At 47.5% G+C, this 27,602-nt stretch overlaps 1 protein-coding gene across 7 annotated transcripts in view; it reads left to right on the top strand.

Annotated features, from left to right (window-relative positions):
• The window catches only part of KMT2C (lysine methyltransferase 2C), a 223,971-nt gene that overhangs the window by 31,438 nt on the left and 164,931 nt on the right, over positions 1–27,602 (top strand). For all 7 annotated transcript variants that reach the window (XM_066585567.1, XM_066585564.1, XM_066585562.1 and 4 more), the window contains exons 2-4: positions 5,450–5,538; positions 13,511–13,649; positions 24,752–24,937. In XM_066585567.1, the coding sequence (XP_066441664.1) occupies positions 5,450–5,538; positions 13,511–13,649; positions 24,752–24,937 (414 nt within the window). The remainder of the gene's footprint in view (positions 1–5,449; positions 5,539–13,510; positions 13,650–24,751; positions 24,938–27,602) is intronic.

Below are 27,602 nucleotides of genomic sequence, written 5' to 3'. Positions count from 1 at the left end.
GTGTTGGTGGATCCTGTCGGAGGTTCCATCGCAGATTTGGCTAAAAAAGAAAACGAAGAGAAGAATGCTGCAAGCAGTACTATTTATTCCATCCTAAGGCCGGGCGCCGGCGCAGAAACCGAACGGACCCCGTTATAGTCAATATGGTGCATCCGGCACGGTTTGGTTCCATCCAGAGACTGCGGCCGGCTGCACACGTCCGAATGTGAGTTGCGGAATCTGCAATCGGCGCCTGCGCGGCTGATCAGCAATATTCTGCACACATTGAAATGTCCGTTCACATAAGCGGATGCGATTTCCGCAAGCAGATTTAAAATGTTCTATTTTTCTGTGGAATCCGCAAGGACGGCGTCCATTGAATTCAATGGACGCCGTCTGACCTGCGGCTCATCCGCAGTTGACATTGTGGATAGGCTGTGGGTATTCGCGTCATCGCCTAGCAACAGTGCTGGAATAATGTAAAAAGCTGTACTGCGCATAAGAGACGGCGAGCGCCAGCGGTCATCCGCAATACAGAAAAGAGAAGGTACATGGTGTCACCGGCCGGGGTCAGAGCCGGAATCCAGATTGCCCGTGTGCAGCCGTTCAGCCGCAAGGATTCCCCGTTTCCTGGTCCCCAAACGGAGCAGGACGGAGGGACCCCGAGCGCAGACTGACACTCCTAGACTGGATACAACTGTAGCAAAATCACAAGTTGCGACACAAGTTTTCAGCTGCCGGATGTAAACAACAATGTTGCCATTCATTAACCGGAAAGGAGATGTTCCGAGTGGCGAGGAGTTGGCACCGAGTGGCGAGGAGTTGGCAGGAGTTGGCACTGAAGGGCAGCAGAAAGTTGCTAAACTTCAACTGAGAAAGCAATGAGCTGCAGTCAGACGGCGGCTTCTCCTTTCTGGGGTCTTCGCCCCCACTCTGGTTGTTCGCCATCGTTTATGTCCTTACTCATCTGCTGGCGGCTCGGGAGACCCGTAGAGCCAGAATGTTCTTAGCTGTCACGTGACCCGCGCATATTCGGTATCTCTCAGAACTGAAATTAAAAATGGCAACAATGCTTGTATGATGACTGCGCCAAGGTTACATTCTTGAAACGGCGAGAAAGCGATTCGTTAGGAAAGCCATATGACATCTATTAACTGATGCAGGAGTTACCCGGCTTATCTCCGTACGGTCAGGATCTCGCTGCGAGGACCATTTCACTCTACAGTAGTTCCGTCGTGGGAGCTGCAATCCAGATAGAAGCCGCTTCGGGTTTTCCTACCCATCCTGTTTTTTTGTTACGGACCAAAATTGCCATTGAAGTCAATGAGATCACGTAAATATGCGCGATACGGGATATTGTGTATTTACACATGAAGGAAGGAGATATGGCCGGGCGCTTTGTGTATTTTGCTTTGTTTTTTTATGTGGTTGGGGGGGGGACGGACGGACGTAATAAATAGTTGTGCAAAAAAAAAGAAAAAAGTGAATCCACACCATTTTGGTCAATAAAAATGCAGCTTTTTTCACAGGCCAAAGGCGTACGCCCGTGTGAATAAGCCCCTGCATCGGGACAGAGGCGCACGGGCTCCTGCACGAACGCTTCCAGTTTTTTAGATTGTAGTCACTGGGGGACAGAAAGCGGCGATTTATTCTTCCGCTTTTGCATGCGGTTTTATTTTGGCGCAGACAGTAGGAGACGGCGAAGACCAAAATGCTGAAAAACACAAATGAACGGTGAGCACGCGGTCTGTTTTTTCTTCTCTATTTTGAAGGATCTGTTGAATGAAAATCACTCAATTTTTCGGTTAATCCACCAATATCCGTCACTTTGGTTTTGTACATTTTTTTCTTTTTTTTTTTTTCATGCAAAACTGAATCTGTCAAAAAAACCAAACCCAAACCCGTCTATTGTGATCTCAGCCTCAGGCCGGGCCCCACGGGCGGGTCAAACTCCGGCTGTGAGCCCGGCCGGTGACTCTGCGGATGCCCGTGGTAGCTCGCAGGCCGTCATGCGCAGTACATGTATGATGTGTGTGACCGCAGTGTCAATTGCGTTTGGGCTGCGGGTCTAATGATGTCAGTGGAGGTCGCGGCAAAATAGAGCATCCTGCCGTTTTTTAACCGCTGGTGTAATACGTAATTCGTATCCGCAAGTGTGGGGGAAAAAAAAAAATCCCAAATGCATGCCTTTCAATGCGGATTGTCTGTGCGAATGGCGGTCGCGGAATCCGCAATACAAATCCAGAGAGACCGGCCTAAGGCTAATTTTACAGACGATTATGATATCCGACCGTGAAACACTTCCTGGTATTGCGCCAACGTGCGGTTTTTTGTTTGTTTTTTTTCCCCCCATGGACGCGAAGTGTTTTTATATCAAAAAACCACCTTGTTTAACTTCGGGGAAGTCATGATCCGCCGCCGCGACCGACAGCCACGCAGAGGATCGCAGAGTGTTTTTTTTTTTTTCTTTTTTTCCCCCCGTGATTTAATGCAGAAAACAATCCGTGGTGTGCGACGCCATCCAAAATAATGGGGTTCGTATTCGTGCGTCTGGAAATGCTGACCTCTCATGTGAGAATCTGGGCTGTGCGCTAAGTGTTTTCACCACAGATGTGACATGGAATACGCGCCAATTATGTGCCAATCTGTATCTGAAGTGTCCCATTGGTTATAATGAGGAGTCCGATTTTATTTCCCATATGCGGATTTAAAGGTGCGCTTGGAGAAAAGGGACTTGTCGCCTCTTAAAGGGGTTGTAGAAAGATGACAGAAGTTTCACAGGATTCCAACGATATTGAGAACGGGGGTCCGGGGTCCCCTTCTTCATGCTGCTTCCCCCCCCTGGAGGGAGTGAGACCCCCACGATCAGCAAGCTTACCCCCAACTGTGGAGAAGGGGATAACTTGTAATTCCGGAACAACTCCTTTCGCACATCCACAGAAGGGTTTTGACCGCTGACTGGGCTGAAACCGTATGCGGATCCGCAAATGATCTCGCACATTTCTGACGCAGGTTTTGATTGAAATCTGTGTTGGAATCCGTGTAAGTGCAACGTAAGCGAGCGTCCCGCGGCGTTCTGACCGCCCTCCTCAGGTTGCTGGTGGGTCGCAGATAATCGGGAATACGGAGGATAGTAGCTGCTGTCTGTGAGATCCATTAAAGGGAAATGTTCCCTCGATGTCACGGTGACACGATCAGCGTTGCCATAGAAATCTGGCATCCCGCGGGGGTCCTGGAGAGGAGCGGGCTGCTGGAGCCCAACTAGCGCTTTATAGCTGGGGCTTTGCCATGTGATCTGGCTTCTTATTTGCGCACAGACTGTCAATCGGTTAACCTGGTTTAACAAAGGCCGGCTGTCCACGGGCGGTGCGATATACCGCCATGGGGGAGCAATAATGTCGCCGCGATGTTCTGCAATGAACCTATCCATTCTGAGGTAAATCGCAGCATTGCCGCAAGTTTTAGACACGAACGGAAATTCGCCACGATTTTCTGCTCATGTACATCGGGCTGCGCTTTCCATAGTTCTCCTTTAGATAGCGGTCATTGCGCTACCTGTGTGCGGATAATTGCCGTGGGTAACAGTGAGATATCGTCTGTGGACAGGAGGCCGAAATGACTTGATAGGTAGTCTGAAATGTGCCTCTAGTCTCAGCAGAGGCTAACTGGTTATCTGATTTTCCTCCATGCTTTATACTGAAGCACTGCTTAAAGGGAATTGTTTTACTGTATAATATAGGTTTAATGTTTTAACTAATTAAAACTTAATAGTGAGTTTTTTTCGTATGTTTTTTTTTCCTGATTTGTAGAGTTTTTTTTTTTTTTTTTCTTTTTTTTATTTCTTTCTTTTGTCTGTGCATGACTATGGGGGGGGGGGGGTTATTTTGTCTTGCCTTAGATGCACGTAAAAGCATTCAGAGATGTGCCTTATAGTAGAACTCATGGGGTACACTCACAGTGGGTAGGAGGGGAACCATTGAGTGTTGTGTGGCATGCTGTATGATTTGTGCAGGAAGGAGGAAGAGGTGAGCTGTGACAATCACCTATAGTTATATGGGAGGCTGTTGTGGGCCTGCTCTGACATGTACAGGGAGGTGGAGAGTGAGTTGTGACAATCGCCTTAAAACGTCTGCAGAAGAGTGTTGTGCATATGCTCTGTGCAGGGAGGGGAGGAGGTGAGTTCTGATATCTATTGAGAATGGTGGATTGTGTGTGTGGTCCAAAACAATTTCTTTATTCCTTTGGCCTCGAGTGTTAAACACAATACTGGATCATAATGGAAGATATTGTTGTGGACAAACAGAACTAAAACACACAAGAATAATTGTGTGTGTATAAAATCATGTTTCCCTGAAAGTAGGTCCTATCCCGATAGTAAGAACTATTGGGTTTTCAGGGAAGGCTTGAAATATAAGGCCTCCGCCGAAAATAGGACCTAGCTAACAAAAAAAATCAGTACTTAGCTGGGCCGCAGTGTCCCGATGGCGCTGCGGCAAACTGCAGAGTCCTCCCCGTCTGCCATCTCAGCTTTGCTGGTGACGGGGCTTTGACTACCCCTCCTCCAGCAAAGCCAGTGCTGTGATTGGCTGATCGAGCGCTAGTAGCCAATTACAGCCAGCTCTCAATGAGCCAATCACAGCCACTCAGTGATGTCATTCATGTTCCATGGCTGCAGTGATTTTAGGGATGTTACCTATTTGGTGGTTTAACTATATTATAATGATTTTTTTTGCTTAGGCCACCAAAATTATTTATGGTGTGCTTTTATTTATTTATTTTTTTGCAATGACCTATAGGGCTATTTTTTTCATTGACTTATTCTTTTCTGTTTTTAAGTCTTATTTGAGGTAATGAACTAAATTTGTTTTTGCAGTTAGAATTTCTTTTTAAAATTAGCATATTTTAAAGTCCCAGAACGGGTTTCCTATTTTATTTTGGACGTTTTCATATACGCTTCAGCAGAAGTGGTTAAAAGCCGCTTCTCTGTTCTCCTCCGGGTCCTCGGCCGTGTCTGGCAGCCGAGGACCAACTTGTTCCTGCTTGATTGCAGGAGCAGAGGCTTTAATCCCGCGGCATACTTTTGCTATCAGATGGGATTAAAGCCCAGGAACGAGCGCCGTCTATTTACTGTCCTTGGGTCCTTCACATCTCGCCATCACACATCCCAAGTAACGGTTTGCAGCGTTGTGGCACGTAATGCGCCAATGTCCAGTTGTTGTTGTTTACTGCTGTCTTATTGGGTCAGCTGCTATTTGAGACCGCTCGGTACCCGCTGTGTGCACTGAACGCCGTGATGCAGACTAGTGAATCGTGATGCCTCCTTGACCTGTGGGTTGGCGCTCGTATTTACTGTTGTGGTTGTCATGTGGATCAGTGAATCTGAAATGTTAGAACTTTGTCAGCTCTTCTTCATGTCGTGCAGAATGATTGTGCGCCTGTATCTCTGGAGTAACGATGGCTTCTCTTCTAGGCCTCGGAGTAGAGGAAAGACTGCCTTGGAGGATGACGATAGTATGGATGGACTGGAGGCTGCAGAACCGGAAAACTCTGCCGACACAGGTCAGTCGCCCAACGCTGTAACCGTGAAGATTACAGGGGATCACCCGACCGCCTCTGGCACATTTGTTACTAGGATGTATAGAAAAATCTTAAATTCTCAAACCCATTGAGTCACGGGGTCAGCGCTCCGAGAGTCACAGAGAACTGTGATTTCTTTTATTCCTATCTGGGACAGTATTGGGCATCGCAGGATGTGCGCGGCGTCCGTCTCTTTTATAATGTGTCGCTTTACAACATTTTTCCGAACACAGTAATTCCAATCCAAGTCCTAGTAAGAGCTCCCCTCCCGCACACTTGTGTTTTTCTTTAATGCTAATGTCATTGGGACTTTCTAATGTTCAAAATGCAATGCACAAAAATCGCGAAGCACAAACTCGCCATGCGGTTTTAACATTAGAAAGTCCCATTGACAGTCACGTAAAAAAAAAAAAACGCAAGTGTGTGGGAGCCCTAAAATTGGAACAAAACTCATTAAAAAAAATTTTCTTTTGAGACTGGAGCCACTCCAGAGAGAAAACAAAAAAATGCAAGTCTACGCCCCATTATTTGTTAAAGTTTCTTACTATAGTGTCAAGGAGGTGGTGCTTGTAGTTTTTAAGAGGAAAAAAAACTACAAAGAACAGAGCATATGATTTGTCCAGCTGTGCAATCACTAATTAATGACATTTCTTGATTATTACATTTATTGTCATTGCCATCTAAAAGCATACTTCTTACCCAATTCATGATGTGAAGCCTATTGGGGTATATTTGGTCATACCTGGAGCCGCCAACATGGCTGACAGAGTACAGTTAATCACCGTCGAGGATTTTTTTTTTTTCCTCTCTACAAAACGCCACAGAATTGCAATATTAAGAGAAATGTTCTAAAACGACATATTCCGAAGATACTGACACCGCGCACGCCTTCCTGCGGCCAATGGTTTCTGATTATATGAATGGTCAAAAACTATGGTGACCGTCAAAAAAAACTGACCTCCCTGGAATGACCCCACTTTGCTAGAAGGCAGTCGGGCCTGTACCTTTCTCTTGGTGCATGGCTTCCTGCGCTTGGATAACTCTGATGGAGCCGGCTGCAGATCGTTCCTCCCGCCTCTATTCGCAGTGAACAGGCAGTTGGCCGCGGTGAACCTGTTTGCACGGGCCGATCTTCAACCAGTTTTTATGCAAGCAGAAGCGGAACGTCAAACGAATTGGTGTCGGACGTACGACAGAATGACTGTCATTCAGATCCTCGCTGTATTGTGTGATCTGAATGATTTATTGGCCTGTATAAAAGGGTCCTTCAGTAGATAATACCGCGCTCATGACTTTATGACCATGAATATACAGCAGTATACATGAGCTCAAACTGATGGTTCCGGCAGCCGTAACACGCGGTGGTTGTGCGCCGCACGGCAAGACCACCAACTGCTCCACCCTGAACTGTTGCGTTGTCGGCTGTGCACAGGGAGGGAAGTTTCTTAAAGCGAGCGTCTCACACGGCGGTATAATTCCCGCTGGCGTACGATGCACCTGCCTTTTTACGCTATAGTTGGTGTTGCCTGCCGCCTGTCATCTGCCCCACGTAGACCTCAGCCGATCTGCTTACACAGAGCCTTAGGGCAAACCAGTGTTTGCTCATGGAAAAGGGCATTAAGTCAGGACTTGATACATCTCTGGTTGCCAGCCTGCAGTCCGCCCTCCATGTCGGGAGCTCAAGGATTTAACCCCTTGAAGATCATTCTTTGAGTTGTTTTTTTTTTTTTTTGTTTCCATATATTGCATTGGAGAACTTTGAAACTTTTCAAAGTGGGATGAAATGGCAAAAAAATGCAGTTGCACCAATTTTGTGTTTTTTACGGTGTTCTCAGTGCGGTAAAAACGAAACATTCACTTTATTCCGTGGGTCAGGAAGATTTCTATAGTTGTTTAAATTTTTTTTTTTGGTCACCACATTCTGACACCTGTAACGTTTCTATTTTTTCCTTCAATGGAACTGTGGGGGGCTTGTCTTTTTGAGGGGCGAACTGTTATAGTGTACAGATGACTTTTTCAGCACGGTTTATGCCGATTTAATTCTGGCAATACAGTTTGTTTTTTTTCTTATTGATTTCATCGGTACTGGTGTATCTTGTCTCCACCAGAAGCTAGGAGGGGGGACAGCTGTCACCAGGAGTGAATGCCCGTCACATCCCTAGCTTCAGATTGGGAGACAAGATGCAGCAGCAGACGGTGTATCCCGACACAGTGACTGCGCTGCGAGGCGGACGGGGACAGTGAGCATCTGCCTGCTCATCAGTCTAACAGCATCGGCGGTGGTGCTCGGAGTACCTCTTGGCCCCTCCGTCCAGGAACACACAGGGAACGGTCACAGCACCTGCCCGCCTCGCTGATCAGGTAGCAGGCACGGCGGGCGTGTACACTGGAGGGGCAATATTCTGTTTCTCGGCTGCCGATTGATAATGCAACTAGTGACCGCTGTGACTATTGCCTAGCCGATCCCATCGTATGTACCATTCTGTCCATGAATCCCATGTCGCCGCTGTGACATTTCTCCCTGCTCCACCGCACACCGACCCCGCTTCAGTGGCTGCAGCAAGAATTGCACTTTACCTTGGCTGGGATGGAGGGTTAGGGTTAGTGTTAGTGTTAGGCTTACATTATTAGCTGTAAATGCTTCCATGTGAGATCGGGGCCGCAGTAACATGGAAGCTTTTACAGCTAATTAATGTAAGCCTAACACTGAACCTAACCCTAACCCTCCATCCATGACAAAACTCACTACTCCCTATGCTGCTAGGACCTTGCTGCAGCCAGCCAATCAGTCGCTTGTGGGTTTACACTGGGTGGATACAGCCCGTCACAAGATCTCCACCCATACTTGTGCTGGAGACCAGGTACACCAGGACCGATCTCATCATGTGGGATAAATATTCTTGAATCGTTTGGACTTTTATGGATGCTGTGATATCAATTTTGTTTTTCTATTTTTGACTTTTTTTTTTTTAATATGAAAAAGTTTTTTTCTTTGAACTTTTTAATCTTAATTTTTTTCTAATATTTAAAAATAAAGGGAGACAAAAGAATTCTTTTAAGTCTCCAGATGGAACTTGAATTTGCGATTTGTATTATCACTTTTACAATATTGTATTTTTGCAGGTCTTCTATTAATCCCTGCAAAGGCACGACTTAATAGGAATAAATGCCTGGTAGCCCCGGGGGTCCTTTGGGTAACAGAGGGAGCTTCTCTCCGACCAGATATTTAAATGCCGCTATCGGAATTGGCAGCGGCTTCCAACTGGTTGATGGCTTCAATCTTGGCCGTTGCTGGCAGCTGCATGACACAGATGATAGCTGCTGGGTATGAAGCACTGAGCCCGCTCCATACTCCTCCTGCGGACCAAGGACGTACAGGTATCATTGGTTAAGAGGTTGAAGGAGGTTTCCTGGACTTCGATATTAATAGCCACTTGGGATCCCCGCTGATTAACCATTTGAAGTAGCATCGCGACCTCTTCTCAAGCATGGGACGTTGCGTTCATTGATCACATGGCCTGCGAGCAGCTCCATCATTCAGGTGAATGAGACTTGGTTGCAGTACCGGACACCGCTGCTATGAACAACCGGCGCTGCGCCTCGTATACTGTACAGCGGCTGTAGCGCGCACTCTAAACGGCTGATTAGTGGGGGTGCCAAGTGGCGGCCCACCCACTGATGTGACATCTATGTCCTATACTGTGAGGGTAGATTATCAATATTTTAGTCCATGTCCATTATAAATCCGTTACCAGACCGCGCTGATCACTTGGGGGATGGTTTACGTATCATTGTGAGATGTTCAGTAAAGGGGTTGGGCCACAATTGCATGTAATCCCCTACCCACAGGATAGGGGATAACTTGCCGATTGGTGGGGGTCTTGCCACTGAGACCCCTGCTGGGTGGGACTCCCATGTCCCTCTGCTCTTCCCACAGTGACGTCAGCATGCAGGGAGCGCTGGCTGAGCATGTGCAGTCAGCACTCCATTCATTTCATCGGGGCTGACAAATACCTGAACTGGTGCCGCTCAGGTGTCTCCGCAGTCCGACTGAAGGATGACCGGAGTGTTTGTGTGACCAGCGCTCCGGGGGGAGAGGGGAGCAGTAACCCTGCAGTGAGGAAGGTATAGGACCCCCATTATTGAAATTAGCAGGGCTCCTAGTGGTGAGACCCCCACTGTTCCTGTGGACCCGGGAGAACTTGTGATCCTGGAACAACGCTTTAACAATCACAGCATCCCTGGCCTGTTCTGTGATATTTTGCGCTCCTCGCCGAGCGCGGTTCACGTTTGCATCTTCTATCCCGATACTGGCAGCTGTTGCTTTTGTTCTCTCTGGCTGAACACAACATATAATGAACCAAGGCCGCGCTGCCGGCATGTTGGGCTCCTCTTTATTATCTCTCTCCGATTGTTGCTGTTCGTGGAACGGCTCCGACCTCCTGGTTGTGTTTATCAGGATTATTTTGTGTTTGTGGCGCCTACATAGTTCATGGCCTTAATTGTCAGACTAGAAGGGGTCTCCAGCATAAAACATAAAGCTTGCTGTGATAAGATAACAAGGCCAGTTATACATCAGCTTGCTTTCATCTGTTATTAAAGGGAACCGGTCACCAGGATACAACTAGTGCTGTGCTATATGGGTGGGCTTATAACTAGCGCTGTGCTATATGGGTGGGCTTATAACTAGCGCTGTGCTATATGGGTGGGCTTATAACTAGCGCTGTGCTATATGGGTGGGGTTATAACTAGCGCTGTGCTATATGGGTGGGGTTATAACTAGCGCTGTGCTATATGGGTGGGGTTATAACTAGCGCTGTGCTATATGGGTGGGCTTATAACTAGCGCTGTGCTATATGGGTGAGGTTATAACTAGCGCTGTGCTATATGGGTCGGGTTATAACTAGCGCTGTGCTATATGGGTGGGGTTCTAACTAGCCCTGTACTATGGGTAGGTAGGATATAACTAGCGCTGTGCTATGGGTGGGTAGGATATAACTAGCGCTGTGCTATGGGTGGGTAGGATATAACTAGCGCCGTGCTACGGGTGGGTAGGATAAAACTGGCGCCGTGCTACGGGTGGGTAGGATAAAACTGGCGCCGTGCTACGGGTGGGTAGGATAAAACTGGCGCCGTGCTACGGGTGGGTAGGATAAAACTGGCGCCGTGCTACGGGTGGGTAGGATAAAACTGGCGCCGTGCTACGGGTGGGTAGGATAAAACTGGCGCCGTGCTACGGGTGGGTAGGATAAAACTGGCGCCGTGCTACGGGTGGGTAGGATAAAACTGGCGCCGTGCTACGGGTGGGTAGGATAAAACTGGCGCCGTGCTACGGGTGGGTAGGATAAAACTGGCGCCGTGCTACGGGTGGGTAGGATAAAACTGGCGCCGTGCTACGGGTGGGTAGGATAAAACTGGCGCCGTGCTACGGGTGGGTAGGATAAAACTGGCGCCGTGCTACGGGTGGGTAGGATAAAACTGGCGCCGTGCTACGGGTGGGTAGGATAAAACTGGCGCCGTGCTACGGGTGGGTAGGATAAAACTGGCGCCGTGCTACGGGTGGGTAGGATAAAACTGGCGCCGTGCTACGGGTGGGTAGGATAAAACTGGCGCCGTGCTACGGGTGGGTAGGATAAAACTGGCGCCGTGCTACGGGTGGGTAGGATAAAACTGGCGCCGTGCTACGGGTGGGTAGGATATAACTGACCGCCTAGCTCCCGATTGGCTCATTTCTTAAAGGTCCTAGCGTGTGTTGTGATTTTTGCCTGGGTTGGAGGGTTAGGGTTACAGCTGTTACACAGAAGCACTTACAGCTAATCATGTTAACCTGACAGGAAAACTATCCCTAACCCTCCAGCCCAGGCAAACTTAACTACATGCACTGCAGCTCTGGTTGCCCTGCTCACTGTCAGTCCCGCTGTGCCTCTGCTGCCGACGTTGCCGCTGTCCTCTCCAATGGAGTGCCGTGTCAGGACGACGCCTGCCTCTGCCGACAGCACCGCGACTTCCACTATTCTCCCTGACGTGCCCTTAGCCAATCAGAAGCTGGGGCTGTTAATACATTTGAAGACTGCTGTATTATGTTGCCACCTCTAACTTCCGGTGGCGACATAATACAGCAGTATCCGTTATAACTAGAGCCGCGGGTGGCCTAGGGCAGAGGTCCCCGACTCCAGTCCTCAGGGACCACCAACAGGTCATGTTTTCAGGATATCCTATGGTAAGAACACCTGTGGCAATGTCTGAGGCACCGACAATAATTACATCTCCTGTGCAAGACTGAGGAAATCCTGAAAACATGACCTGTTGGCGGTCCCTGAGGACTGGAGTTGGGGAACACTGGCCTAGGATATAGCTGGCGCCGTGCCGCGGGTGTGTCGGAGGTGGCGGCGATGTGTTTTATGCTGCAGTACGTTTCCATTGTGCAGAAATTGCAATCTAAACTTTTTACCCGCCGGATATGCTAATCAGCAAGATGACATCACTTTGGAGGCTGTCCTCCTTTCTAAAGCACTACCCCACCCCAGGCTCTTCCCTAATCACGTTGTCTGGCCTGGCTTTCGTCTGATTTGCTGCAGATCCCGCACCTTGTGGGCGAGTTGTGACATCTGAGTTGCTGAGGATCCCGGCGAACTTCCTTGGTCCATCATGCATGCGCTGGCGGTCGCTTCGGCAGTGTCAAGTGACGTCACATGTCCTCTCTGATGTCACTTAATGCTGCCTTGGTCCTACACACAAGTCACGGGGTTTGGGGCAGAACTTACTATGAAGGAGAAGGAGGGGTTAAAGGACAGACTCTGGCTGGGACATGAGCAGGGGGCTGGGCTCATTAGCATACCGGCGGGAAATGTTCTGCTTGAGATTTCTGCACAACTGAAAGGTATAAAAAATACAAAACTTGGGGCACATTTACTAATATTGTCTAAAGGTTAAACCGTTAAGGCCCTTTTACATGGGATGTCTGTTATGGGCTTCTACATCCGGCAGCGGTAATTATAATCGCTCCTGCGCTTTCATACAGGCGGAGAGACCGCAGATCGCTTCCACCCGCCTCCATTCCCAGTAAACAGGCACTCGTTCATAGATGACGGACTGCCTGTTTATACGGCCGACGTCCTTTGATGATTACGCCTGCAGAAATTGAACGACAGACCAATTATTGTTCGTCTTTCAGTCGCTGCCAACATTTACACTCAACGATTATCGCGATCCAGCGGGAATCTGAACGATTGTTGTCCGGCGTACGAGGGCCCTAAGATTCACCAGCTGGGTGGTAAATCTGTTGCATTTTTAAGACGGTCTTGTAGAAGTTTATGCCAACTATTAGTGGGCTTAGTTTACGTCAAAAATTGCGGCAACATTTTTGGCCCAATTTAGGCCACACCCCCTTTTCGGGCAAGTCAAAAAAAGTGTTCGGAAGTGTCTAAAACATGAACTGTCAGTGTCAAAAAACTCGTATTTTAAATAGTAAATCTGTATTGGTATTCGGTTAGTAAAGCCCCGCTGACGGCTCCCGTTACGGAGGAACCGCACTTCAAATGATGGACAACTGGACACAGCATTTGGGTGGGTGCTGTTGGTGGGAGTCTCGGCACCTGAGCCCCCCAAGAATTCAAAACTTTTGGCCATGTAGTTTTTTTTTGGTTTGCCCCCCCTCCCCCCACCCGCCTCCTAAGTGCAGTTACTTTGCTGTGTTCTATTTTGCACAAGCAGATTACGCTATTCCGACCCGTTAATGTGAGCGTCGCTGTGTAATCCAATGCCCTTGATTGATCGCTTGTATTACCGCGGATCGAACCCTTGCAGAATATCCACAATTCTTATTTGGTGGTGTGAGGACTGTTAGTGACCATAGACAAGGCTGCGTCACCCATCGGAGACCCCCGTACAGGAGGAGCTCCCAGCGACTTGCCCTCCACAGTCCGGACTTTACCCTCCTTTCTCTGTTTTCTAGATATTAAAGACCAATCTGTGGAAGAGCGCGGCGAGGCGGAGGTGACGGACACTACGCAACCAACGCCCGATCTTCAGCGTTCTCCATCCGAAGAGTCCCAGCACTCCACCGTGTCTGTGGGAGTCGAAGCCAGAAGCAGGTCTGTATATCTTGTGCTCGGGGGTGGATGATGGGAGTGGTGATGACTTGTGAAGCGTTAGCAGCCCGTCGAAGCAGTTGCTGAATTCCTTACTGAATGTCTTAATTAGTGCAAGATGAGGATGGCGGCCGCCGCATCCCACGCGCTCCTCTCTCGTTAACAAGAGATTTCTGGAAACGAGTCCTGTAAGACGCTTCTGTACCGGCGCCAAACATGTTTGCATCAGATGCCGAGAAGCTTTTATTTTCGTACTGAATGGAGGTGGGAGGTCGTTTCTTTAGGTCATTTGGTCAGGCGGCGGTCAGTTTTCCGGTTCTGTCTTAGGAGTATGTTCATACGGCGGAATGTCCCAAAAAAAGAAAAAAACGTCAATCTGCGGCTTTCTGGTACGGTTTTTGCTGTGAATTTTGTGCGCTCAATGGGCAAAATCTGCACGCGGAAATCCAACGTGTAAGATTGCGTTTCTGCATTGAGAAGTGACCTGTCCCTGATTGGTGCGACAACGAGATTCTCCTGGGTGGAATACCACGCTTGGATTTTGTCCATTAGCAGAGTTCAATCAGCGCCGAAAACCGTCAGAAGCTGATGGCATTTAGAGATGGAATTCACGCAAAATTCTGTGGTAACTTCTGTCATCTGAACGCCCCCCAAGGGGGACGAAATACGCTTATAAGACGCGTCCCATTGACTTTTTTTCCCCGACACGTATTTTTAATACCAATCATTGGAAAAGAAGTTTCATCACTACTTAGTTTTCAGCTTCCTATTTCATCACCAGGTTTGGATGCGCACTTTGACATGTTTTGCCGCTTATCCGCACCTACAAACCAAGGGTTCACAGGGGCGCGTTTTGACATTGTTTTACCTCCTCATCTATTACGCTGTATGAACGCACCCCAAGGATTCGCAAAACAAAATCTGCCGCATGTTTTGCACATATATTCCCCCGGGGTTCGGGTTTTGTGCAGTAAACCGAAAACGTTTGTGTCCGTTTTGACTGATTAGTTTAATACAACTACTCATGCGCAATTGTGAGGTCGGGATCACATGGAGCCGATCAACACGAACAGCCAAGAACTGCGAGCGCAGGTGTGAATGTGCCTTATAATAGAGCCACATTACAAACAAACACAAAATCTGTAAAACTGATGTCTAGGGGCTTATTCACACAGACGGCTTTAACGCCAGAGTTTGAACCGGACAGAACTGGGACCCATTGAAGTCAATGAGTGGATTCACATCGGTGGTTTTTCATCCCCACGGACTGATGCTGTAACGTACAAGTGCGTTGTTGTTCCGTTTTTTTTCTTTTCTTCTTATTTCCAGTTTTTTGCTGACCAAAATCAAATTCCTGTGTGTGGATGAGGGCTAAATGATGCAAACGGGAGCTAACTTTTTTTTTTTTCTTTTGCGACGGATCCGTTACCTTTTTAGTTTTCATCCGTTTACCGTACGACTTCTGATGTGTATACCGGCCTGACCGCGGGTCTGCATGCGTACGATGCTCCCATGTTTTCTGTTAGGAGACTCGGGGTTCGGTTTGGACCTCCTTCAGAAGTCCGTATATGAAGCGGATGCACTGCCAGACAGTGGGGTTAACCCTTTAGACATTCATTTTTGAAGGCTGTTGGTCTCTTCCTCCTTTTGTTCGGTTATGGAGCTGAAAACGAAAATCAAACCGCTGGCTAGATCTGTCAGAATGTCCGAAACTAGCGGCTCTTAATGGAAGCCATTGACTATTATGGGTAGCGTCCATTTCCGTCATTTACCATTTCAGCGTAAAAAAAAAAATAGCGCAACTTGCTATCTTTATTCTGCATGTCTGCTGGTAACTGTTCAATGACGTGTGAAGAAGATGAATCTGCTAATGCTGAACACCGACTTATCCTGCCATGAGTCTTATTTATCACTTTGTAGATCCGCCCATGTCCGACAGTAAGTGCCCCCCCCCCCCCCCCCCCCCCACGCGTGCGCATCCGCAGTCGGCTTGGCGTCGGCGCTAGTTTCCTCACTTGTACACAATGTGTCATGACACCTTTTTAGGTGGAAAAACAACAAAATGGGGAATGTCTTCTTGTTTTGCTGCTGTGAGCGCGCCGGTCGCCACGTGTCCCCCGAGCGGTCAGCTGAGGTCACTTCCTGCACTTGTAGTAAATGTCACTAAATGGCAGACACATAATTATTTTCATTTACATTTATAGAAAGGCCTGTTTTGCTTTTTTTTTTCACTCTGTAATAACTTGAGCGGAAAAAAACAAACAAAACACATTTAAAGGGGTATTCCCATCTTTGCTTTCCATAGCCGAGATGGGAAACCGCTGCTAAATTTGCTCTCATTCACTTCAATGGGAGCTACACAAACCGCGCTGGTCTGAAATGATCGTCTCTTTCCGACAAATGACCGGAGGCGGAGGGCAAGTTTTTCCACCTCTGCCATGTAAAGCGGAGACGGGAATGTCCTTCATGTTAAAATCACTTGAAGGGTTCGTCCACTGCAGGATCGCGGGTTGGTATTGCATTGAAATCAATGGGAACAGGAACTGCAATATCAACACGCACCACTTCAATTATACGGAGCTGCCAGCTTCCAGCCGCGTACACACTGACAGCGGGCCGGAGAATAGCTGATCACCAGCGGTCCTGAGTGGTGTCCTTGCCTGTTAACACAGCAGAACAGGCCGATTGGCTGCTGTTGAGAGCGCCCCCAATAGTTCTCCTCCAATTTATATATAATCTCCAGTATAAAAGACATTAAAGGTAATTGCCCGAACATCTGTGATACGGTGCTGGTCACGGCCTCCATCCTCTAAGGCTGCACAATTAGATGGTGGGCCGACTACCAAGATGGCCGCCGCATTGTCATGTGCCCACAATAGAATAAAAAATACCCTTCAACCAGAAAATGGAGTAGAAGAAATCTATAGGGGATACATCCCTTTCAGGCTGGGGCTACACGATGTACCACCGAAATGTCTATTCACGAGGCATTTTCCCTCATAGGGGATTTTAAAGCTGTTTCAGGACAAAATTTATATATTGCCTGTAATTGATCATGTCCGCTGGCTCCGTGGCCTAGCTTTGGCCTTCTTAGATTGCTGATTGCCGTTAGATTATCTAATCGACCATAGTGCATTGGTAGTGTGAGGCTGGGTTCACACGAAATTCCGTCCGGAATTTCGCCGCGGCAAGTCCGCCTGCGGCCACTAATCCCAGGATTAGCCAGCCATGTGGATGAGATTTCTCAGAAATCTCGTCCACATGGGACGGCAGATCTGCCGTGGCAAAGCCGGCAGAAACCCGCGCTGCGGAGCGGATTCGCCGGCCGCAGCAGGTTCATTTTTTCCCCTCTTCTGCTGCGGCCGCGCTCTCCTCTATGGGAGCGCCGGGCGCAGAGGAAGCGCAAGCGGCCAGGCCGCTTCAAAACCTGAGGCTAAGTGCCGCACATTTTGAAGCAGCGCTTCTCATGGTTTTTCGCTGCGGCCAAACCGCGAGATTTCCGCCGGGAATCTGGCATATAAGAACCTTAGACTACGAATGCACTATACCTTCTCTCTGATTGGCCAGCGCTGCTCACGTGATCAGAACTAGCCAAAACTGAGCATTTCCTAGTGTGTTTTAGGTAGGTCGTATGCAAATGGGAAATTCAAGGCCTCTGATGTGGGTTTAATGCAGCAAAGACTGCAGTATGACCTTAGCCTAAAGTCGTATTCGCCCCTTATAGAAGTTGCAGAGCTCTTAAACCTTTCGCTCGCTTACAAGCCAGGATCCCTTTTTTTTACTTTGCTGCAAAACAATTCTCTAGATGTTTTTGCTCAAATGACAACTTTTATCTTGGGTAGTTGAGTAAAGTAAGAAAATCAATAGTAATTACTCGACCGCCGGGGCGCAGCTTATACGTCGCGTTTTAAAGCGCGTGAGTCACGATAATGGTCAGCGAGCCAGCATCAAATGCTACAGGCTCGTTTACTGGTGAGTAATGCTGTAATGGTTCCCTCGACCGCATGAGGTTTACTGCAGCGCTCTCCTGCAGTAAAGATGACTTGGGTATGAAAAGGATTACAAGAAATGTAAAACCGTTAAAGTAGTAAAAATGTGACACTAATTTCCATTGTTTTCAAATGTTTAAAGGGGTTTGTACCATGATCCACAGGATGGCGGGGGGGGGGGGGGGGAACTGACATTCTGATGTGTGGATAGCAGCGGTCGCACATGTGCGCTGTTGCGCCATTCACGTTAGTCCGAATATCAGAGGTAGCACGGTTTGGTTTGGCAAAGTGCTGGAGGGCGTAAGGCTGTGCGACCCCCATTAAAGTCAACAGGGTTCTTTCAGCGCCATTTTCATCCGTTATAGGACCCATGCGTTCTAACTAGGAATTCTGTTTTTTTCCCTCCGGCCACAGAACAGGAAAACTGAAGCCATAAACGCTGACGTGAACAAGCCCTAAATCAGTTCATGGGAATGTAGACAGCCCCTTTAAGCGGAAACTGTGACCAGAGCCTTTACTGAGGGGCCACAACTACAATTGTGGATCAAAGTGTACAATCACAATCATGGCAGCGAGACGCCTCTCGATGGAGCCCAGGCTTCAACTCCCATTTAGTAAAGAAAAAAAAATAGCTAAGATCACTAAATTAGCGCCCTCACGTGGTTGTTTTGACATCTCCCATTGATTTAAAGGGGTATTCCCATCTCAGGAATCCTATTTCAATGTGTTTTGAAATTGCAAAAACAAGGCATTCACCCACAAGATGTTTCTTTCCAAGATGCTCCGTTCTCCAGTTATTGCAGATATTGATTCCTCTGTCTCTGGTTGTTTACTGTTTGTTGCCACGGAAACCGATCGCCTCTTCTGTGGAAAGACCTAGCAGAGGAGGCTGACACTGTAGCACTTCTTTCATCTGCATCTGATGGCCGGGATCTCAGGATCGCAGTAGGTTTCGGCCCAGCTACCGCTGTACTCTATTTTGTTCCATAGAAGGTTTTCTGTTTCCCTGGCAACAATCGATAAACAGAGTGCAGAGGAATCGAGAGCTGGAGAACGGAGCATTTTTGAACTAAGCATTTTATGGGCGAGTGCATTGTTTTACGACTTTGAACATGTTGAAATAGATCTGACACCGCGTAGATGACCGCGGGGAGCAGACTAGACACTAGAGAAGCTGACTTCAAACTTGATTTGCAGTGATAACACAAGAATGAATGAAATTGGTGTCATTTAAAGGGGTTGTCCGGTTACTTTTTGAGATGTAAATGGCAGGTGCAGAATGGGGTACAATAACCAATTTACTTGTCCGCGACTCCAGCGATCCAGTGCTGCAACGTGCTGTTCTCCAAATCTCTGACAGTGGAAGTCAGGTGATCGCTGCCTGCTAATAAGAAGGCCGTAACTACCTGTCCATGGCGCCCAGGATGTGAACGCTGGTGCCAGGAGAGCAGGCAGTTCTGCTGCCGCCGCCTCTGATTGGCAGGCAGTGGTCATCTGACTTCACTTGTTAGTGGAGGCTGGAAGAATAGCAAGGCTGCAGCGCTGGATCACCATGGACAGGTAGGTACTACTTGATTTGTTGTTTTTCCGTAAATACACCTGAGATTTAAATTTCAAAAAGTAACCAGCCAATCCCTTTAAGCTGTATTTAGAGATATGTTTTACCATAGAACTAATGCACCATAAACTCAGTAGACAGGACCTGACTCATTAACTTTGAAGGGAGTGTGTTGTGTGTATGCTCTGTGCCATGTAGAGGAAATGGGAGTAGGTGAGCTGTGGTCATAAAATATTGACTTCTATGGGAGAGTGTTGCGTTCATGCTCATTTCTGTATAGAGAGGAGGTGGTGGTAAGCTGTGACGATGACCTATAGACTTCTGTGGGGGAGTGTTGTGTTCATGCTGTGTTCTGTATAGAGAGGAGGTGGTGAGCTGTGACCATGACCCATAGACTTCTGTGGGAAGTGTTGTATTCATGCTGTGCTCTGTATAGAGAGGAGGTGGTGAGCTGTGACCATGACCTATAGACTTATGTGGGGGAGTGTTGTGTTCATGCTGTGTTCTGTATAGAGAAGAGGTGGTGAGCTGTGACCATGACCTTTGGACTTCTTTGGCGGAAGTGTTGTAGGCATGCTCTGATCTGTATAGAGGAGGTGGTGGTAAGCTGTGACCATGACCTATAGACTTCTGTAGGGCAGTGTTGTGTTCATGCGGTGTTCTGTATAGAGAGGAGGTGGTAAGCTGTGACCATGACCTATAGACGTCTACCAAGGAGTGTTGTGCTCATGCTGTGTTCTGTATAGAGAGAAGGTGGTGAGCTGTGGCCATGACCTATAGACTTCTACGAGGGAGGGTTGTATTCATGCTGTGTTCTGTATAGAGAGGAGGTGGTGAGCTGTAGCCATGACCTATAGACGTCTACTAGGGAGTGTTGTGCTCATGCTTTGTTCTGTATAGAGAGGAGGTGGTGAGCTGTGACCATGGCCTATAGACTTCTGTGGGGGAGTGTTGTGTTCATGCTGTGTTCTGTATAGAGAGAAGGTGGTGAGCTGTGGCCATGACCTATAGACTTCTACGAGGGAGGGTTGTATTCATGCTGTGTTCTGTATAGAGAGGAGGTGGTGAGCTGTAGCCATGACCTATAGACGTCTACAAGGGAGTGTTGTGCTCATGCTTTGTTCTGTATAGAGAGAAGGCGGGGAGCTGTGACCATGACCTATAGACTTCTGTGGGGGAGTGTTGTGATCATGCTGTGTTCTGTATAGAGAGGAGGCGGGGAGCTGTGACCATGACCTATAGACTTCTGTGGGGGAGTGTTGTGATCATGCTGTGTTCTGTATAGAGAGGAGGCGGTGAGCTGTGACCATGACCTATAGACTTCTGTGGGGGAGTGTTGTGTTCATGCTGTGTTCTGTATAGAGAGGAGGTGGTGAGCTGTGACCATGACCTATAGACTTCTGTGGGGGAGTGTTGTGTTCATGCTGTGTTCTGTATAGAGGAGGTGGTGGTGAGCTGTGGCCATGACCTATAGACTTCTGTGGGGGAGTGTTGTGTTCATGCTGTGTTCTGTATAGAGGAGGTGGTGGTGAGCTGTGGCCATGACCTATAGACTTCTGTGGGGGAGTGTTGTGTTCATGCTGTGTTCTGTATAGAGGAGGTGGTGGTAAGCTGTGACCATGACCTATAGACTTCTGTAGGGCAGTGTTGTGTTCATGCGGTGTTCTGTATAGAGAGGAGGTGGTAAGCTGTGACCATGACCTATAGACGTCTACCAAGGAGTGTTGTGCTCATGCTGTGTTCTGTATAGAGTGAGGTGGTAAGCTGTGACCATGGCCTATAGACTTCTGTGGGGGAGTGTTGTGTTCATGCTTTGTTCTGTATAGAGAGAAGGTGGTGAGCTGTGGCCATGACCTATAGACTTCTACGAGGAAGGGTTGTATTCATGCTGTGTTCTGTATAGAGAGGAGGTGGTGAGCTGTAGCCATGACCTATAGACGTCTACTAGGGAGTGTTGTGCTCATGCTTTGTTCTGTATAGAGAGGAGGTGGTGAGCTGTGACCATGGCCTAGAGACTTCTGTGGGGGAGTGTTGTGTTCATGCTGTGTTCTGTATAGAGAGAAGGTGGGGAGCTGTGACCATGACCTATAGACTTCTGTGGCAAGTGTTGTGTTCATGCTGTGTTCTGTATAGAGAGGAGGCCGTGAGCTGTGACCATGACCTATAGACTTCTGTGGGGGAGTGTTGTGTTCATGCTGTGTTCTGTATAGAGAGGAGGTGGTGAGCTGTGACCATGACCTATAGACTTCTGTGGGGGAGTGTTGTGTTCATGCTGTGTTCTGTATAGAGGAGGTGGTGGTGAGCTGTGACCATGACCTATAGACTTCTGTGGGGGAGTGTTGTGTTCATGCTGTGTTCTGTATAGAGAGGAGGTGGTGAGCTGTGACCATGACCTATAGACTTCTGTGGCAAGTGTTGTGTTCATGTTGTGTTCTGTATAGAGAGGAGGTGGTGAGCTGTGACCATGACCTATAGACTTCTGTGGGGGAGTGTTGTGTTCATGCTGTGTTCTGTATAGAGGAGGTGGTGGTGAGCTGTGACCATGACCTATAGACTTCTGTGGGGGAGTGTTGTGTTCATGCTGTGTTCTGTATAGAGGAGGTGGTGGTGAGCTGTGACCATGACCTATAGACTTCTGTGGGGGAGTGTTGTGTTCATGCTGTGTTCTGTATAGAGGAGGTGGTGGTGAGCTGTGACCATGACCTATAGACTTCTGTGGGGGAGTGTTGTGTTCATGTTGTGTTCTGTATAGAGAGGAGGTGGTGAGCTGTGACCATGACCTATAGACTTCTGTCGAGGAGTGTTTGTGTTCATGCTCTGTTCTGTATAGAGAGGAGGTGGTGGTAAGCTGTGACCCTGACCTATAGACTTCTGTGGGAAGTGTTGTGTTCATGCTGTGTTCTGTATAGAGAGGAGGTGGTGAGCTGTGACCATGACCTATAGACTTCTGTGGGGGAGTGTTGTGTTCATGCTGTGTTCTGTATAGAGAGGAGGTGGTGAGCTGTGACCATGACCTATAAACGTCTACGGGAGAGTGTTGAGGGCATGCTCTCTGCAGGTATGGAGGGCGGGCATGTTATCATGTATTGTGAATCTTAGATCCTGTTTTACCTGCATACAGGTGTTGCCTCTCATTGTAAATCCTGCCTGTGGTGGTGGTGATATATCAGCTGAGAAGTTGTCTCTATTGGGCCTAGTGGCCTAGTGGTCATTGTGAGAACTGCAGGATTTCAGTATTTGTTTACATTTCCTTTTATAGATCTTGACATTAAAAATTAAAGATCACCAAAATTCTTAAATATACAAGAGGTCATTTTCTGATGGCATATTCCCTTTAAGGAGAAGAGAAACCACTGATGATATAAAGGGTTAATGGTGGCCTATTCATTATGAAGACCAGTCTTCTGTGCACTCGGACCGCCACCTTAGGATGCCGGGCAGTTCCTGCAGTCACTAGCCATATTATCTGTCCCCGACCTCTCGGCTCCGGAGAGCCCTCTTGTTTGTCCTAGTGAGGCTGCAGTCTGCCTCCGCCCCCAATTAGCAGCGCTCACGGTTTGGCGCGAGCTGCCAGCACAAGAATGACATTTTCTATGCTTGACTTCACTCTTTGCTGCTTTATTACTGCAATCTAGAATTGATGGACTGGATTACAAGAACCGCAGCAGAGAGAACAAGGACGACCACGGGCCTTTGTGATCTATTGTGGTCTTTAGGAAAACTGGGTGCGAAGTCATGTGACCACCATAACACCCGCCTCCGACGGGCAGGAAGAATTCCGAAATCTGAGAATGGCAAATCTCTGTATTTATCTGACATTAGCAGTTGATAGGAGGCATCATGGGGTTATTAGACCAGTAACCCCGCGATGCCCCAGAAATGGTGGAATCTGCCGCAGACATTTCTATCTCGTAATTCGTGCTTAGTTACTGCAGATTTGCGCACGCACTCGCTGCAGGTAGACGGGAAGATTAGCCATATTTGACCCTGTTCACACCGCGGATTAGACGTGGATTTCGCATAGCTGTAATGGAACCTGCGCTAATAAGTGTCCCCTGAAGTTAAACCTGAATCTATGGTCTGCTTGTCTCTATAACGAAGTCCGACCCATTCTCCGTTATGGCTGATGCAGAGCAGAAGGGGGCGGGCTTAGTTATTAAGATGAGCCAAATGGCCAGCCCCATTGATGATGTGACCGGCACAGAGCGGGGGAATGCTACGTGACCCATTGTCGGAATTGGATGGAAGTGGAGGTTTCAACACCAGGAGTTCATGTAAATATTGGGGCTCACTGGATAATCCCTTTACAGCATGCAGAGATGAGCTGTATAGCATTCTCGTGGGCCAAAGATTCATTGGCAGGAGCTGACCCATTGACTTATATTGGAGAGTGTTGTGGGCATATTCCATAGCTGGGCAGGGAGGAGGTGAGCTGTGACCATTGCCTCTAGATTTTTATAAGTTTTTTTTGTGGGCATGCTCTATGTTCTCTGTAGGGGAAAATGTGAGCTGCTACTATTGTCTATAGACCTCAAACTGCAGGGAGGGGGAGGAAGTTGGGTTGTTGCCATCTATAGACTTCTATGGGAGAGAGTATTGTGGGCATGCTTTGTGACCTGTGCAGGGGAGGGGATGAGATGAGCTGTGACCATCACCTATAGACTTCTCTGGCAGCGTTTTGTGTGAATGTTTGTGTATCTGTGCAATGAGGCGGAGGAGGTGAGCTGTGACTTCCTGAAGACTTATATAGAAGAGTGTTGTGGGCATGCTGTATTACCTGTGCAGGAGGAAAAGGTGAGCAGTGACAGTCGCCTGTAGACCTCTCTGGGGACAGTGCTCTGTGTCCTGTTCAGGGAGGAGGAGGTGAGTTGTTGCCACCACTTATGAATGCCTATGGGGGAGTGCTGTGGGCATGCTCTTCGCAGGGAGGTGGAGGAGGTGATCTGTGACCATTGCATTATGAATGGTGGATCCTGTTTTATCTCTATCTAGGTGTAACCTTTCATTGTAATCCTGTCTGTGATGATGGCTGCTGAGAAGTTTTCTTTACAGAACAGGAAGTATCGGACTATTATTAGGCGTAGTGGTTAATGTGCAGGGAGGGGGAGGAGGTGAGCTGTGACATCACCACCTCGTGTGAATGGTGAATCTTGTGTTATCTATGCATAGATGTAACCTCTCAGTGTAATCCTGCACGTGATTATAATGAGAAGTTTTCCCTAGAGAACAGGAAGTGTCAGACTATTAAGCCTAGTGGTCAGAGTGAGAACTGCAGGGTTTTAGGATTTAAAAAAAAAATTGATCGTTATATTGGATATTTAAAGAAATCGAAGAACTATGTCTGCTGTTGTTGCATCTACCATCTGTCTGGTCCCGCTACTATATTATTACAAGTGATGCGGTATATAGTCTGCTGGTGAACGTATACATATAGGTGACCCTGAACATTGACTGCAGCGTTCGTCGTGTGGGGCATCCGTGTGCGGCGCAGCATTTTATCTCTACGACTTGTGAAGACATCTTGTTCTAAATCTTTTCTTTCTTTCCCTCCATTTTAGTGAACAACTTTGCGCTTTCTGTTATTGCGGTGAGCGGAGTCTCTTGGGACAAGGGGAATTAAAGCAGTTCAGTCCAACGCCCGACCATCTCCTGCCATGGAAAACATTGACTGAGAACAAAGAACAGAATGGCAGCGCTGGCACCTGCAAGCCCGCCGCAAAGTCAGCGAAACGAGGGCAGCAGAAGTGAGTAATCCTCTTTTATTGGGGCGTCCGTTCGGTTTCCATGTTATTTAAAGGGTTATCCTGGGACTTTTACCCCGTTTGTCCTATTGAGGACCACTCCTGAGAATATAGTAAAGAAGGTAAAAACATTTGCAATGCGTTTTGAGACACTGGGACACTGTGAACTGACCTTATTGTAAAAGAAAGGAAATGGTTAAAAATCATAAACAAAATGTGTGTGTGTGTGTGTGTATATGTATGTATGTATATATATATATATATATATATATATATGTATATATATATGTATATGTGTATATATATATATATATATATATATATATATATATATATATATATATATATATATATATATATATATATATATATATATATATATATATATATATAGTGTATATATACACATATATACACACACACACACACACACACACAGACGACTAGCTGATATATCCGGCTTCGCCCGAGTTAATTTGGTACTGGTGTTTATCTGGTGTTCACACAGAAAATCTTATGAAGTCGTGGTTACTTTAGAGATACCGAGGGAAAAAAATATGTTCACCATTTTGCATAGTTCTCTGCGTTACCCAGGAAACACCACGGGGAGGTAAACATGCAATGTTTCCTTCATATAAAATGACATCAGGAAGTGAGAGAATTAGATTACGTACATAAAATTTGGACGCTAATTCTTTTGCGCATAGAATTGAATAATGGAGTTGGGACCGATTTACTTTTCTTATTTATGACATAATCAATGCCCGTGCCAAATTTCACGTTTCTACAACATCGGGAAGTGAGAGAATTAGATTCCGTACGTAAAATTTGGATGCTAATTAGAGATGAGCGAGCGTACTCGGATAAGCGGTACTCGCTCGAGGAATTGGCTTTATCCGAGTACCGCTGTGCTCGGGGCTAAAGATTCCGGTGCCGCTGCGGCTGACAGGTGAGTCGCAGCGGGGAGCAGGGGAGAGCGGGCGGGAGAGAAAGATCTTACCTCCGTTCCTCCCCGCTCTCCCCTGCAGCTCCCCGCCGGCACCCGAATCTTTAGCCCCGAGCACAGCGGTACTCGGATAAAGCACATTACTCGAGCGAGTAGTGCTTATCCGAGTACGCTCGCTCATCTCTAATGCTAATTCATATAGATAGATCTAATATATTACACACACAATAAATGAGTTCATCCTGCACAATTTTTGGTGTAATTCAGGCTACGCTTCTTAAACGGACAAGTCGTAGACGTTTTCGGATAGTTCCTAACACATGCTACGTGTGGCGCGAGCGTGCAAGACTGTTTTCTGGTGCAATTTGTGCAGACAGCTGCCATACTTTGAACAGTGAATAAGCCCCTGTGTTTGGTGAAGCCGTTGATCACTTCATGTTTGTTTGTTCTGTCCTGGGGACGCGGTCACCAATAGTTACTCTGCAGATATCAGCTGCGCGGGACCCCCAAGCGATCAGCAGATCTTAGACCCTAGACTCATTTTGCCCAAGCTGGATGTTTACTGCGCCGTTTGCTTTGGGGTCTGAGCCGGACGTGTTCTAGAAGTCCTAGCAAACTCTGTCGGTGGGACCGAAGGGGCGCCCGATCTGTAACTGACACAACGTCTAAAGCCCGTAACAATCCTCCCGCTGAACCCCAATCGCCATAACCTACGGTCTTCATTCTAGCGGGAAGTAGCTCTCTGGAATCGTGTGTGAGGGTAGGTAAGATTGTGTCAGAGCAGACCCAGCGCATCTGGGTGATCGCCTACTGTTGCCGCCCGCGCCATATTTACTTCGGTTGTCCAGATAAATGAATTGGGGAGCAGCGCCAAGAAATAACAGGCTTAGGGGGGAAGATTTGGCTACATCTTGGATTACAAATGGCTTTCTGAGACCACGCCGAGCAAACTTTATCACATGGCTTTATGTTTTATTTGGTTTATAGTTGTTGCTTTCTGTCTTTTTTATGTTTTAGTTAATAAAAGGGTAAAGCTTATAATAGAAAGATTATTAAGAAGCAGATCAAGCAGAAGCCTGAACTATTCTCTGGGTCCATGGACTTAAAACACTGAGTTGATTTCTGCAGGAAGCAGACGGCTCCATTCTTACTGCAGTGGCCAGGCTTGGTATTACAGGCAAAGTCCCCAGTGAAGTGAATGGCATGCATTACCAAACCTGACCACTGCAGTGGGAATGGAGGTGTTTGCTTCCTGCAGAAATCAGCTTGAGTGTATCGGCCCGGCGGTCATCAGTAGGACATGACTGAACAACCTCCATAAACAGGTAATATTGCCTGGGAAAGCTGCTGACAGCTGCTCCAGTCTCAGTCCTCATACACAGTGATGTGCGACACCCCGGCCACAGAGAGAAATGTATGCCCTAAATAAAAGCTGCAGTTCTGCCATTCTGTCCTATTTTGGCGCTATATGACTGCAGTGATGCCAGATGACCGGATGGAGGTTTTTTTTATTACTTTTTTGCACAATAAAAACATGTTTTGTTGCTGCATTTTTTTTCTTATTTCTCCAATCGGCCATATTATTTGGTAGTTATTGACTAGCTGTATGACTGTTAGGATCATAACTGCCGTGGATCCTTTTTTTTTTCTACGTTTACTATTTTTGACCAATAATATGTTTTCAATGTAAAAAAAACCCTTTTGTTTAGTGGGCGGGGAGCT

The sequence above is a fragment of the Eleutherodactylus coqui genome, chromosome 12, assembly GCF_035609145.1.
Source record: "Eleutherodactylus coqui strain aEleCoq1 chromosome 12, aEleCoq1.hap1, whole genome shotgun sequence".
In the NCBI taxonomy this organism is placed as follows: domain Eukaryota; kingdom Metazoa; phylum Chordata; class Amphibia; order Anura; family Eleutherodactylidae; genus Eleutherodactylus; species Eleutherodactylus coqui.
Note: the sequence above shows the minus strand (reverse complement) of the source record. Positions and strands in the feature narration are given on the sequence as shown.